This window comes from Portunus trituberculatus, chromosome 28 (genome assembly GCF_017591435.1).
Source record: "Portunus trituberculatus isolate SZX2019 chromosome 28, ASM1759143v1, whole genome shotgun sequence".
NCBI lineage: Eukaryota > Metazoa > Arthropoda > Malacostraca > Decapoda > Portunidae > Portunus > Portunus trituberculatus.
The window spans coordinates 6,626,056-6,642,058 of record NC_059282.1 but is presented as its reverse complement, the minus strand read 5'-3'; the positions used below and the strand labels follow the sequence as shown (position 1 = coordinate 6,642,058).

At 44.4% G+C, this 16,003-nt stretch overlaps 1 protein-coding gene across 1 annotated transcript in view; it reads right to left on the bottom strand.

Moving 5' to 3' along the window:
* Nucleotides 1-16,003, bottom strand: part of LOC123510302 — a 179,215-nt gene that overhangs the window by 7,031 nt on the left and 156,181 nt on the right. The window contains exons 3-13 of the mRNA XM_045265305.1: nt 8,244-8,362; nt 7,152-7,950; nt 6,893-7,038; nt 5,570-5,756; nt 4,410-4,509; nt 3,517-3,692; nt 2,873-3,152; nt 2,471-2,602; nt 2,105-2,268; nt 1,789-1,903; nt 1,277-1,411 (exon numbers count right to left, since the gene is read on the bottom strand). Coding sequence (XP_045121240.1) covers nt 1,277-1,411; nt 1,789-1,903; nt 2,105-2,268; nt 2,471-2,602; nt 2,873-3,152; nt 3,517-3,692; nt 4,410-4,509; nt 5,570-5,756; nt 6,893-7,038; nt 7,152-7,950; nt 8,244-8,362 — 2,353 coding nt within the window. The remainder of the gene's footprint in view (nt 1-1,276; nt 1,412-1,788; nt 1,904-2,104; nt 2,269-2,470; nt 2,603-2,872; nt 3,153-3,516; nt 3,693-4,409; nt 4,510-5,569; nt 5,757-6,892; nt 7,039-7,151; nt 7,951-8,243; nt 8,363-16,003) is intronic.

Genomic DNA, 16,003 nt, shown 5'->3' with positions numbered 1-16,003 from the left:
ATTACATGTAGATAATGTCAATGAGGTTTTATTCATCTGTTTCTTTTCTTTAAACAACTTGACTTCCAGAAAACTGAAGCACACAAAGAATAATGTGTCTCATGACAATACAAAGTGAGTGGGGACTGACAGACCAGGGCAGGGAAAGCACGATAAGATTGGGAGTAACTCATAGTACCAGGACTTCTGTGGGAAGTCAGGGGAGAGGGTCACAGCACACAACAGGGAACATTCACAGATCATGGCACATCCACAGGGTCAGGATAACATGACAAGAGTGAGGGAGGGAATGCAGGGATACAGGAAACACCATCACCACAAGAGGCAGGAAAACCCCAAGGAATCAGATCATGTGAAATTACATAATAAGACTCAAAAAGACATGAATGATAGAAGCTTATCTGAAGAGCTAAAGGAAATCATCAACAGTAAGAAATTTCAGGTTAGCATGAAGGAATCTGTCAATCAGTATATCTTATGTCATGCTTGGAGATGTTAATAGAAAAAAATAAGGTTAGTTGGCCAAGTTAATGCAGACTGAGGCCCATCAACCCTAAGGGATCCATGCCACCATGCTCTGCCACACACTGGAAGACACCCACAGACACCATTAAAGACAGGAGGCAGGAAAACAGACACTCCAGAAGACTAACACTTAATGAATTCCTGTACAATCTTTTACCTTCTGCCTCGATCCTCATGCTGGCAACAGAATTCTCGGGACTTACATGTTTTTCACTTATCACCAACACAAGACTAACAGGAGGAAAACATGAGGAAACAGTATAATATGACATGACCTAACATTGATAATTTTTAGCATCCTTTCTAAAAAAAAAGAATATCAGGTATTTCTTATACTCTAATACTTTGTTCCAGTACAGCCACAGCATCATAGATACATGAGTGGCCGTAATGCAGCGTAAACTCAACATAACAGACTACAACATTAATGCAGTAGTCATGAGGCAGGTTTTAGGTGGTGCCTCATCTGGGGAGAAGAGAAACTAAGGAAGAGTGTGTGTGACGAATGAGAGACAGCAGAAACAGTGAGAAAGGGATGAGGAAGGAAATAAAAATGAGAGATAAGGCATAAAAGTAAAAGAGGAAAAGAGAAGGTGGTAGATTGAAATAATGGATGAGAGAGCTATGAGGGAAGAACTAGACAATTAAAGGAGGAAAATAGGAGGAGGTAAACTGATGTAAAAAGAATACACAATTAAAAAAAAGGTGTTAAGGTTAAAGGTGTTGTGAGGGAACAGTGAACAAGACTTACCAGGAGCACCATGAAGGCCAGCACCACGAAGAGGACGGCATACCAGTGCTGCACAATCCACCGCTGCAGACTGGCTAGAGACTCATCACTCAGCAGCAGTCCACGCAGAGTTGCCAAGGGGCCGGAAGGATCCACCTGTTGAGAATGGTGCACATTGAGGATAAGAAAGGGAAAAATGGTAAAGAATGAGGATAAAGAGGACAAGAAGATGGTAATAAATAAGAATAAAGAATGATACTAAAGAAAAAATTAAGAGGAAAATAAAGAATGAAGCTAGAGAAGACACAGTATCATTTACCATATTCTGCATTTTCCTCTCTTGTTAAGACAGGAAGAATATACTTAGAGCACTGTACCATGGTAATGCTTAAACAAACTAGTATATGACAACTTCTCACTAACAGATCATCATATTGAACACTTGATCTGAGAAATAGCAATGCATTTCTTTTTTATTCTATTTGAGTATGAAAAAGGGGAACATCTAAGACTTGAGGAGGAAGATAACTCACCTCTCTGCACTTCTTGAACACATCACAGTAACCTTTGTAGTTGTTGCAGGGCGTGCCAGCCTTCGCGTACATGTCTGGGATGTCATAGGGTGGTGTATTCCACTCGAAGGAGGACCTGAAATGAAGAGGAAAAGTTATAAAGGTTTTCAAGTGCACTGCCTCTCACTACACTATCAATATGTGAGTGTGTGGCAAACTGAGGCAAATTAAGGAGGAAAGATTATAGATTCCTAAAGTCTGCTGCCTCTCAGTTCATTACTAACATATGTATCTTGTCAACCAGATGAAATGAATGTAACAGGCCAGTATGACTCACATGCAAGGGTTGTTCTCTCCTGGCAGCTTGCAGCACAGCTCACAGGACTTGGTGATGGGGTCCCCAGGGTGCCGCTCACACTGACACGACTCCAGACCATATGCCAGACAGATGGAGCCGCTGCACTCACCCTTGTAGCACACAAACTCCTTGTTGCAGATTGTCTGGGGAAAGATGAATGGACTCAGTAATCAGATTGTTAGTGTTGTGTTATTTGGGAGCTTTAAAATATTACAGAAATTTATGTAGTACAGGGAAGATATGTGGTTTAATATGTAGATATGTTTCATACAGGGACATATGTATATCTCTCCCATCTTCTCAACACTCATGACATTCTAATAATAATAGTGCCATCATTGCCACCTTGTTTGGTTTGTTGGTTGATGGAGGACACTCTGGCCCTCGACCATTGCAGAAGGATGCATCACGACACCCGTTGTCATCTCGGCACTTGTCACCCACTTTCTTCTTGCAGTCGTGGGTGCAGCATGGGCCCTGGGGAGCAACACAGAGGGTGATGGGGGGAGATCTCAAGAATAATAATAATAATCTGACACACTATAAACACAATATAAAGACCTTAATTCCACACCTTCAGGTAACAATTACTCACAAAGAAGGAGTGCAGTATGTATTCGTAATTCATTGAAGAGTAATGAATGCACATATAAAAATTACAGAACCTTGTCCTTGATTGCTAGACACACACACATACACGCACACCTGGCTACTCTGACACTTGAAAACCACATCACCTGGACTCACCTGGGACGGGGAGCAGACCTTGTCAGGCCTCAGCGTGCAGGGCGTCTGGTGCTTCTTGGGGTTGTTCTTCATGGGGTAGCAGCACGACTCATCACAGTCCTCTTCCCAGCCACAGTCACACTCCTCACCAATCTCCACCACACCATTGCCACAAATTGCCTTCTGTGGCTCAGTGAAGCACCCCTTGGAGTCCCGTGCCTTGGAGTTGAGGACACTGTTGATCTGTCGCAATGAGCACGGGGAGAACTTGTTGTTGTTCCGCTTGTCACCCGACGTGGCCCTGTGTGAGGAAAGTAAGTGTCAATATTACAACACAAGAACATGAGAAAATAAGGGAAGCTGCAAGAAATCATCAGGCATACATGTGGCAGTCCCTGTACAAAACATGCCTGTCTATTCCCACTTATTCATAAATTTGTCTCATCTTTGAAAGCTCCCCAATAACTTAACACTAACAGCCTCATTACTGGAAGCTTTACACTAAGAATTCATGTTTCTATAGAGTTCTGGATAAGCAAGAACTAGTAGGTGCCTGAAGATACAAAAAAGAAACACTGAAAACTCCACACAATTCTAATAAAAACACTACTTCCCCTCCAAACAAAGACTGAACCACCATCACTGTCTTCATCTCACTTCTTTACCTGGCAAACATGATGTAGTTGCCGTCCTCCCCACCAGGAGTACAGCGGGTGTCGGACTCTGGGTCATGGGGGCTACCAAAATTGTGCCCAATCTCATGAGCAAGAGTGACGTGGCTGACGGCAGGAGGAACATGCTTGCCGTAGTTCAGGAGAGTGACGATCCCCGTGTTGAGGCTCTGGGGAGGAAGCAAGAGTGAGTCAAGTGTGTGTGGAGTGTGGTCACATACATTCTAGAAAATAATGAACACCTTTTTATTCTAGTTACAGCAATCACTGGCCAAAATGAAATTTGATAGATTCTCTGTTAGGTTTTATGTGCTTGATTTTCAGCTTCATTTATCACCTGTATTTCCTTGTCATCTGTATATCACTTAGCAATGGAGTTTTCATACATACACACACATACACATATACAATCACAATATTACTACACAAACTGCACTCAATACAACACAACACCATGCAACTCTCACTCCATATCTTACAACACTCAATTCTCTCTTCATTACACCAATACTTCACACTTATCTCTGACACTCAATTCATTAATCTCTACTTCACTTCCCTCATTCATCTTTAATCACACTTCTCCTCCTTTCACAATTTCCCAAGAGTCAAGGGTTGGCTGAATGTATGAAACTCCTCCAGTTGTTTTTATTCCTTGCATCTTCCTCTGTGTGATCCCAATCCTTTGTAATTCCATCTCATCATCCCACTCTCTGTCTTCCCCATGACCTTCCTGCAAATGGTTTTCTCCAGGTTCTCTTTTAATCAGTTTTTGGCTCATTGATCTATACTTCTCCTCAGTCACTCATTCATTTCTCATTCATCAACACTTACTCACCAATCAGCATTTTTCATCTTTCACTAACCAGTCAGGAGTAATGCCTCACCTTAAGACTACCTCTGTAGTGTCCATTTTTCTCACACACTCCCCCTGCATTCTTGAGGTCCCCCGTCCATGCCAGGCCCAGAGTTCCCCCCTCAAAGTCCCTGTGGAGTTGGCAGGAGGGTTAGAAAGGAGGACCAAAGGAACACAAAGGAAGGTAAAGCTGCAGTATATCAATTGGGCCTTACAAGGGTGTGCTAAACTGCATGGTAATTCAAAGTGAAGGATACAGAATAGTAAAGTTAAAGTCTTCTTTCCACTCACTGAGGAGGAGGAGAGGAGGAGTAGGGAAATAACACACACACACACACACACACACACACACACACACACACACAAAGAGCAAGAAAAACGAGGCTGATGATAATGAAGCAAGTGAATAGAGAGGAAAGATAAAAGAGTATGAAGCTTGAAGAATGAAAAGGAGGAGGGGGGGGAGGAGGAGGAGGAGGAGGCTGAAACAATAAAGAAGAGGGAGAGGAAGTCAAGACTGTAGACTGAAGGAAATGTAAATATGCCAATTAAAGATGAAATGAAATAGAAATGAAGGAAAGAATGGATAAAATGAGAAAAATAAAGAGGGAGAAATACTGTAATTTGCAGGTGAGATAATGCAAAGGAAAAAAAAAAAGGATAAAATAGCAAAGCAGAGTAATGAGAGGTAAGTGAGAGATAGAGAGAAGAGGGAATAAATGAGAGCGTGAGAAATTATGAGAGAAAACTTTACACACAGAAAATAAAAGAAAAAAGAAAAAAAGCATCCATGCTATTGAGATACATATAAAATTTTAACACACACAAAAAAGGATTGACAAATAAAAGAAACACAAAATAAAAAAAATTAAAGCAAAAAAAAGAATGAAACATAATAGGTGAATTAACAAATAGATAAAAAAAAAAAGTGGATATATTTAGCTGGTAATGGCAACACTACGTATATTGCATCTATTATCTATCTATCAGTCCGTCTACCTACTATCTATCTATCTGTCATTCTATTTATCTATCTTTCTATTTGCATGTATACCTATCCGTCAATCTATCTTATCCTAAACCATCAAACTATTCAAACACTTATCTATCTATCTATCTATCCTACCCTATACCATATACCCGAACCACACCAACCCACAACCATAGAAGCATATCTGAACGCTTTAGTACCTGTAGGTGAACATGTAGGCGAGGCAGAAGGCATCGTAATCCTCCTCCGAGAAGAGCTCCAGGAACTTCTCCACCCCGTAGTTGCCAGGGAAGCGGTAGGCGGGATCATGCAGCGCCTCCTTCGTGTGTACTTTAATGCGCTTGATCATAAATCCGATCTCATCTGCGTCGTCATCGAGATCGAAGTCTGTATGGGATGAGTGAGTGAGTGAGTGAGTGAGTGAGTGAGTGAGTAAGTGAGAAGTTGAATGAAGGAGGGCGTGTCGGTATGGAGAGAGTGACAAGGAGGCAAAGAGGAATATACTGGAGAGAGAGAGAGAGAGAGAGAGAGAGAGAGAGAGAGAGAGAGAGAGAGAGAGAGAGAGAGAGAGAGAAAATAGACTGAGTGAATGAGAGTGAGGAATTAAGAAAGGAACAAAATGAGGGAGGGAAGGAGGGAGAGACTGAAAAAAAACAATGAGAGAGAGAGAGAGAGAGAGAGAGAGAGAGAGAGAGAGAGAGAGAGAGAGAAATGAGTAAGCGGATGTAAGAGTGAGATGATGAGGGGAAACGGTGAGTGAGTGTGAGGAGAGAGGAAGAGGGGATAAAGAGATAGATAGAGAACAATGATACGAAGGAATAAAGAGTGACAGAAGGAGGATTAAGGAAAGAAAGAAAGAGAGAAAGGAGAAAGGGATGATGGTAAAAGAGGATGGAAAGAGTAAGAAAATAGAAAAAAAGTGTTAAATATCACGAGAGAGAGAGAGAGAGAGAGAGAGAGAGAGAGAGAGAGAGAGAGAGAGAGAGAGAGAATGGTTTTCCAATTGTTCCTTCTACCTCCTTTACCCATAAATTCTACCATCCTCTCTCTCTCTCTCTCTCTCTCTCTCTCTCTCTCTCTCTCATTCGAGAATTATACATTTTTTCCACTGATCATTTTCAGTTTCTTTCCTACGCTATTGAGAGAGAGAGAGAGAGAGAGAGAGAGAGAGAGAGAGAGAGAGAGAGAGAGAGAGAGAGAGAGAACAGGGGCGAACGAGATAATTCCCTTCTTGAAATGTCCTTGAAACTTTGCTACTCAGTGATACAATGCCTTGATAGTGTGCCATTTCAGCTGCTGTTGAGGGGGAGTAGTTGTCTGTCTTTGGGGGGAGGGAAGGGAGGCGCTGGGAGAGGAAGTGTGGGGGAGGGAAGAGGAAAGTTGCGTCATTAGCAATTCAGGATTATTGGGTAACAGTGAACTCTGAAGGGAAGACCTATAACAGTGGGTTTGTGCACTGTTACGGAGGGAGGGGTGCGATTATGTCAGGAGAGAGAGGAGGAGGAGGAATTAATAGCACTGACCTGTAACGCGATAGATATTGTTGACGCGCTGCACGTGGCGGGTCATGGTTTCAATGCACGCCTCTTCTGATCCGATTTTCTCGAAGAAGAGGTGGTCAGCCTGCAGGTACAGCATGCAGGTGGTTTTGAGAGGATCCACGCCCGACCTGCAACACGCAACGAGATGTTAGCGAGACCCGAGGCTGCACGGGACGGGAAGGGTGATGAGTTTGTATCTCACGGCAGGGAGAAGGGGAAGGGGATGTGGGTGCTTATTTACCTTTTCCTCCTGGGGCCTCTCCTTGGCCAGGGCGCGGGCTCGTCTGGAAGCACGGCGGGGGGCCTCCTCCCCACACCCCGGCGGGTGTAGTTCCAGGGATCGCTGGGGGCAGAGGCAGCGCCGCCCCGCGTCGGTTCGTATACCAGCTGGAAGTCCAGGTGGTTGGCGGGGTGGTGGAGGTGGGCGGCGGGGAGGGCGGAGCTGTTGTGGTTGGGAGCTGGGGAATGGGTGGCGGTGGGGGACTGAGCACCTTGGGGGGCCTCCCTCGCCCCCTTTTTAAATTGCTGTACAAAAGACGGCGATTTCTTATAAAAAATATGTTTCTTTGAGGATGACTGACTAAGAGGGCGGCGGTGGTGCTGCTGCTGAGGCTGGCGGGCGGGGGGCGAGGTAGGCGGGGGGGCGCGAGGGTTCACAGCCTTGGGTGTGGGGAGGGCGCCGCCCCCGGCCACGCTGGACGAAATGGAAGAATGAGAGGAAGGCGACGAGGCCCGGCGGGGCGAGAGCGCGGGGCCCACAGGGGGCGGCACGCCTTCGAAGGCCCCGGCGTCCTCTGTGGGAGGCGGGTGGGGCGCCCACGGCGTGTGGACGCGACCCCGCAGGTGCAGCTGCTGCGAGGCGCAGCGCGCCGCCGTCGGGTGCACCACATCCGAGGCCTTGTACATGACGGAATGGAACTCGGCGTTGGGCAGGTACCTGCTGGCAGGCTCCAGGTAGTACAGCTCCGAGGGCGTCGACACGTGGCCGTCGAACAAGCCCTCGTTGGTCACCACGCCCGACACCTCCGACAGATGGTCGTCTGGGGGAAAAAAGAACCATGAGGGCGCCGTATAGCCGCGCCAGGCCGGGGAGGGCGGGCGAGGCGTGGCCTGAGGGCTAGTCGGGCCGTCCAGATGGTCTTGATGGGCCTCGCAGCAGCTCGGGAAAATTGCTGCCACTGAGCCTGCCTTGACCATTCGCCTGCCCATCGACCCTGCAGCGAGAGCCGGCCCGGAGTATTCATCAAACTGTCACTCACTCACTCACTCATCCACTGATCCATTCACGTTAACCCTCCCTCTCCCTGCAGCTGGGCACCCCCTTCCTGCTCACCTTCCAGCACGCCAGAGTACACCTTGCCGAGGTCGAAGTCGACAGGGCCGGACGTGGATTCGAACACGACATCGTCGGCAAAGAGGGAGGTGTCCCGCCGCAGCCGCAGCTTGAACAGCCTGTGGGGGGAGGAAGACACCGCTATTATATGCTGTACAGGCCTCCTGAGAGAGAGAGAGAGAGAGAGAGAGAGAGAGAGAGAGTAGTAGTAGTAGTAGTAGTAGTAGTAGTAGTAGTGTATGTACTATAGACACAAAACAACAAAAGACAGACAGCAAGTGGCCCCCTGTGGCCCGGGTGGCCCCGGCACGGCCGGGCCGGGCGCTGCACCAGCCTGGCCCAGACGACCAACTTCATTTAAACTTCTCAAGAACCGTCAACACCACCTCTCTCCAGGAACCCACGATTTACCCAGGCTTCTTTTTTTTCATTCTTTTATCCTTTTCTCCTCCGTCTTTGAGAGGATAATGAAGACGAGACACACGGAGAGGAAAGCCCGCCCTCCAAAAAGTAATGGGGTGGTGCAGCAGAATGTTTAAGCTTCTCAACCACCACTTGACTGTCGCCGCTCTGGCCGCACCTCAAGTTTACCAAGAGGTCCCTGATGGCGCGCCATTCATACAGATTGGAAGGGCTTCTGCAGGTCTTAATTAAAGCTCTGTGTCCCGGCTGCAAGATAAAAAGGAGGGCGAGCACTGGAATAATTAACTTTACCTTCCTCTTTTTAACTTAATTTTCTGTTACCGTACGATTATTTTTCCTCACTATACATTTGTCCAGTAAATAAACCGTAAACACAATGCCGGGCGAACGATCCAGTGCCGACAAAAGAGAACATGAGGGGAAGAAGAAAAAGAGAAACAAGAGGAAGAGGAGGAGGAAGAGCTTCAAACGGCATTACAACTCATATTTTCAATCCCCAGCACGCCAGTTTTCCTCCTGTGCCCTGCCTCCCCAGCCCCGCGAAACGAGCTGCTCCCCGCGACACACAGTTACGAGTATTACGGCACGTTTTCTCCCCAGCCATCAAGCGCGAGACCTTCCCGCCAAAACGACACGACACAACGCGGAAATAAACGACGCGCTCCCCTCACGCCGCTATTCGCATATAAACCAACCCGCATCCTCACCCAACTTCCACAAAGCCAGACAAACGCCCCTTAAAGAATAAAAAAAAAGTGAATAGCAAAAAACAGAAAAAACGTACAGTCCTCTCCGTTGGGCTCCTCCGACCACAATCTAATTTCCGTTACCAGTTCTATCACTCCAGTGCAGCCTCAGGACCCGCCTAAGCGGAGGTGCTTCTGGCATTTTAACTCTGCTAAGTGGGAGGAACTAAGGCAGTACTATTCTGATTTCCCTTGGGATGATTATTGTTTTCATGTCAGAGATCCTTCTCTTTGTGCCGAGCGCATAACAGAGGTGATTATCTCTGGCATGGAGCTATACATTCCTCATACTTTCTCTAACCCTAAAGCTAAAAAGCCTTGGTTTAACTCTGCTTGTTCTCGTGCTGTCAATGATAGAGGCGGCTCACAAACGGTTCCGTAGCCATCCAACTGCTGAAACTCATGCCCTATATATTTCTGCCCGTAATCATGCCAAATCTATTCTCCAACTTACTAAAAACTCTTTCATCAATAGAAAATGTCAAAGTCTTTCCAATTCTAACTCCTCTCGAGATTTCTGGCATCTAGCCAATAATATCTCTAACAACTTTACTTCTTCGTCTTTCCCTCCTTTACTTCATCCAGATGGCTCTACAGCTGTCTCTTCTTTTCTAAAGCTGAACTCTTCGCTCAAACCTTTGCTACCAACTCAACTTTGGATGATTCTGGGCATATTCCTCCTACTCCTCCACCCTCTGACTACTTCATCCCTAAAATTAAAATTCTTTATAAAGACGTTTTCCTGGCCCTCTCTGGCCTTGATTCTCGGAAGGCTTACGGTCCGGATGGAGTCCCTCCTGTTGTTCTCAAAAACTGTGCTTCCGAACTCGCTCACAGCCTGGTCAAACTCTTTCATCTGTGTCTCTCTACTTCTATTTATCCTTCTTGCTGGAAGTTTGCTCACATTCAACCTGTCCCTAAAAAAGGTGACCACTCCAATCCTTCTAACTACCGCCCTATAGCTTTGATTTCCTGCCTTTCTAAAGCCTTTGAGTCTATCCTTAATAGGAAGATAATGAGGCATCTATCAGCTCACAACCTTCTCTCTGATTGCCAGTATGGTTTCCGTAAAGGCAGATCTACTGGTGATCTTCTTACTTTCCTAACTGAATCTTGGTCATCCTCTTTTAGGGACTTCGGTGAAACCTTTGCTGTCGGCCTTGACATATCGAAAGCCTTCGATAGAGTCTGGCACAAATCTTTAATTTCTAAACTACCCTCCTACGGATTCTATCCTTCTCTCTGTACCTTCATCTCCAGTTTCCTTTCCGATCGTTCTATTGCTGCTGTAGTAGACGGTCACTGTTCTTCCCTAAAACTATCAACAGTGGTGTTCCACAGGGTTCTGTCCTATCACCCACTCTCTTTCTATTATTCATCAATGATCTCCTAAATCTGACTCAATGCCCTATCCACTCCTATGCTGATGATACCACCCTGCATTATTCAACAGCGTTCAACAGACGCCCAACCCAACAACAATTAAATGACTCAAGGCGAGATGCTATAGGACGCCTAACTTCTGATCTTTCACTTGTTTCTGATTGGGGCAGAGAAAACCTGGTTTTGTTCAATGCCTCAAAAACTCAATTTCTACAACTATCTACTCGACATAACCTTCCAGACAACTATCCTCTCTTCTTCAATAACACTCAACTTCCCTCTCCTCTACATTAAACACACTCGGTCTATCCTTCACTAAAAATCTAAACTGGAAATTTCACATCTCTACTCTTGCTAAATCAGCTTCCAAGAAGTTAGGTGTCCTATGGCGTCTTCGTCCATTTTCTCTCCCTCCCAGCTGCTTGCTCTGTACAAGGGCCTTATCCGCCCGTGTATGGAGTATGGCTCTCATGTCTGGGGGATCCACACACAGCTTTACTAAACAAGGTGGAATCTAAAGCTTTTCGTCTTATCAACTCTTCTCCTCTAACTGACTGTCTTGATTCTTTAAGTCACCGCCGCAATGTTGCATCTTTATCTGTCTTCTACCGCTGTTTTCATGCTGTCTGCTCTTCTGAACTTGCTAACTGCATGCCTTCCCCCTCCTGCGGCCTCGCTGCACAAGACTCTCTACTTCTTCTCATCCCTATTCTGTCCATCTTCCTAATGCAAGAGTTAACCAGTATCTTCACTCCTTCATTCCCTACACTGGTAAACTCTGGAACTCTCTACCTGTGTCTGTATTTCCACCTGCCTATGACTTAAACTCTTTCAAAGAGGAGTGTCAAGACACCTCTTACGTTAACTGGACCCTCCTTTTAGATTTTTATGTTTCTCTTTCTACTTTTCTTTTAACAGGGCCTGGCAACCAGCGGGATTTTTTTTTTTCCAACACTGTGTTTGCCCTTGGCCAGTGCCCTTGTAATGTAAAAAAAAAAAAAAAAAAAAAAAAAAAAAAAAAAGTCAACTGGGAGAAGAAAGACATACAACATTAAGGAGAATATATAAAACGAGGGAGAAAACGAGTGAGAGAGAGGGAAGTCAAAAACTACGTACATACAAAGAACCACTCACTGTACTGTCTCCACTCTGCCACAACTCTCCACTTCCTCCACCCGCATTCGAGTCTTTTTTTTTTTTTTTTTGAGGAGGTGGTGGTGGTGGTGGTGGTTGGGAGGGGGAAGGGAGAAGAAGTTTTCACATAATCGACGTTTAAGTTTGGTTTACGCGAGACCATTTGCCGATCGCCGATATTGGGAATCTGGCAACTGGGTGAAGGAGTGCAAATGGCGGCCACAGATTACGTCACAGTCTGACCTTCTGCCCTAACAAAAAACAAAAGACGAGCGGTTTTTGATTCTCTCTCTCTCTCTCTCTCTCTCTCTCTCTCTCTCTCTCTCTGGTCGCTGAGTACAATGGAACAAACATCTGAGAGAGAGAGAGAGAGAGAGAGAGAGAGAGAGAGAGAGAGAGAGAGAGAGAGAGAGAGAGAGAGAACCCTTTAAATCACCAGAAGTAGAGAGGGGGAGGGCAGGACAGGGAGAGGCAGAGATGGCAAGGGGCGGGGGGCGGGGAACACAGGAGAGGGAGGGGGCGGAGGCTGTTAACAAGCGCACCTCAGCATCTGTAAATCGTCGCAGGTAACTTTATGCTTCGTTTTACTGCTGTGGAATTGTGCCCGGGAGAACGTGTGTGTGTGTGTGTGTGTGTGTGTGTGTGTGTGTGTGTGTAACACACACACACCACACGCCTTGTCCTTGCTTAAAACACACACACACACACACACACACGAACAAAATCACGAGGAAGGATAATACTGTTGTAAATTCAAATAACTGAGAAATGGGAACACAATTAAAACAAACAAAAAGTAAATATAAGTGAGCATATAAAAAGGAGATAATGAAAGCCAAATAATAGCAGCAGTAGTGGTGGTGGTGGTAGCATGTAAAGCACCACCGATACTACTACTACAAATATTGCTTCCACGACCACCACCATTACAATTAATAACAACAATACCAACACACACAAATCACCACCACGAGCGTCACCACCACCAACACCACCACCACCTCCACAAACAGTATCACCCAACAAGAGGAACAAAACATAAATTGGCAGGCAGTAATTAGGGTCCCAAGCACCGTAAATACGCCCTAATGACCGCTATCAATCCTTAATGACGGAAACAACGGCTCTCACCTCGCTACGACCACCCATTAAACTTGCTTCATTAATTAATTGAGTTTGTGGTGCCGCGGCGGCCTGGCACAAGACCGCGTGTGGTGGTGGGGGCGGTGGTGGCGGTGATATAATGATAGTAGTAGTAGTAGTAGTAGTAGTAGTAGTAGTAGTAGTAGTAGCAGCAGCAATAGTGTAGCAGTAGGCATAGTAATAAGAGTGGTAGTAGTGGTGATAGTGATGGTGTTAGTGGTGATAAGAATAATATTTCTAGAAGAGTTAGTATTTGTATTAAAATCGGTAATATTGCCAACGTTGTAGAAGTAGTAGTAGTAGTAGAAGTAGTGGTAGTATTAGTAGTTCCCTTCCTGGTCTCTCTATGGATAAATGCCAAGTTTCTGTGACACTCAAATCTGCCGAAACTGCCACTCACTTAGAAATAAGAACGAGAAAAAGAAAAAAACAAACAAACAAATAATAAACTTGTCAGCGAGAGTAAAGGACAGAGAGAGAGAGAGAGAGAGAGAGAGAGAGAGAGAGAGAGAGAGAGAGAGAGAGAGAGAGAGAGAGAGAGATTCCCAGTCATTCTCAAATCCAATTAATTTTCTTTATCTCTCGTACCTCGTCCACTAATATATCCTTCTCTTCCTCATCCTCGTACTACTAACTCACTTAATATCCTACATTCCTTCCCCTGCTCCTACAAGATGTGTCCTCTAGATCCTACACGTAGCCGAGACTCCTGGCTGGCTGGCGTCCTTCTAACACCTCCCGCTTTTAGTCCTATCTGAGCAGCCTTGTTAGTGTACATAGAGATAAGAAACGAGACCAGGGAGGAGCCGGAGGAAGAGGAAGAGGAGGAGGAAAGGATTATTCAGCGGTAAACTCGTATTCTTTTTAGCACAAAGCAACACCAGCGCCATTGTTGACACAGCAGCGGTTTGTGTAACTAGGCAGCAACGGTAGGAGCTTGTGTTATAGCCTTGCTGCTACTACTACTACTACTACTACTACTACTACTACTGCAAGCTCGCTAACACGATAGGTACGTAATACTAACTGAGAAACGACTTTTTTTTCAACTCTACGTTCTGTGTGTGTGTGTGTGTGTGTGTGTGTGTGTGTGTGTGTGTGTGTGTGTGTGGAATAAAAGGCTGACATCGGAGGAGGTCTAAAATTTCACCATTTCGAATTTCTCCCAACACACCTGAGCCCAGATAACTTAAAACTCCCGATTTGCCAGATGTGACTCGTGAGGAGGAAGGAGGAGGAGGAGGAGGAGGAGGAGGAGATAAGAGAGGAAGTGGAGCATGGGAAAAGCGGCGGGTGGGGGTCAGGAGCAAGAGATAGGAGAACAGAATGAAGGGAGGGAGATATAGAAAAAAAAGAAAAAGTGAAAGGAAAGGAAGAAAAATCCATAAGAATGAAAGAAGAAAACGGATAGAATGGTGAAAAAGAATGAGAAATGAGTGACGTAAGAAAGAACAGGGGGAAACTGAATGAATGATTGAATGCATGAATGAATGAATGAAGGATAGGAGAGCAAGAATAAATAAAAGGGAATAAACGCAGCAAGGGGAAGGAAGACAATTACTGAGGAGAAAATGAATGAAGGGGAAGGAGAGAGAGAGAGAGAGAGAGAGAGAGAGAGAGGCAACGAATGAAGGGAAAAAGAAAGACAGAATATAGAGTAGCTGGAAAAAGAGAAGGGAAGAGACAAAAGAACCAAATGAGCAAAATAGAACAGAGGAGGAAAATGAGAGGAATATAAAAAAAAAGACAAAGGAAAACAGAAAACAAATCAAAATTTTCGAAATATAAGGAGGAAAATAAATAAATATAATAAATGAAAGAAGGAAAGAAAGAAGTAAAAGAGTAAATAACAACAACGAAGACAAAAGAGAAGAAAATAATACGGGACCAAAACACGACGATAAAATAAAGTTAAAAGGAAAGAAGAGAGAGAGAGAGAGAGAGAGAGAGAGAGAGAGAGAGAGAGAGAGAGAGAGAGAGAGAGAGAGAGAGAGAGAGAGAGAGAGAGAGAACGAAAGAAAGAAAACGATACCGATCAGGAAACGGAGAAAGAAAATGGAAAATAAATGCGAATGAAAAAATGAGGGACGAGAGAGAGAGAGAGAGAGAGAGAGAGAGAGAGAGAGAGAGAGAGAGAGAGAGAGAGAAATAAAGTCTGTCTCTCTTTATATTGACTCAACGGAAACAGAAAGAGAAAATTAAATTCCACGAAAGGAGAGAGAGAGAGAGAGAGAGAGAGAGAGAGAGAGAGAGAGAGAGAGAGAGAGAGAGAGAGAGAGAGAGAGACACAAACTTGAACAACGATAAAAAAACAAGAAAAAGGAAGGATAATGAATATATATATATATATATATATATATATATATATATATATATATATATATATATATATATATATATATATATATATATATATATAAAATAGTAGAATCAATAAATATATATAAAGGAGAAAGGAAGGCAATAAAGACACACGGATGGCACAACTCAGCCCGCCATTGAGAGCAGTCCAATAATGTTAATTAAAAGGATATATTTACGTTCTTTGCAAAACCTCGTGGGGGAATAAAGAGAAAATGTTATCCTTTGTGTTGGAAAACCTTAATAGTTGTAGAGAAAGTGGCGTATAAATGAGAAACAGATGAATTTGTGTGTCGTGATAAGAAAGAGTATTTAAATAGATGTAGAAATAAATAATAAATGCATGAAAGACAAAATGTTATCCTTTGCGTTGGAAAACCTTAATAGTTGTAGAGAAAGTGGCGTATAAATGAGAAACAGATGAATTTGTGTGTCGTGATAAGAAAAAGTATTTAAATAGATGTAGCAATGACTAATGAATGAATGAGGATAGTCAGGTACAAATGGATAAAGGTGAGATAAGCAAAATAGATTAAAAGGGGAAAAAGTAAGAAACTAGTATCAATAAAC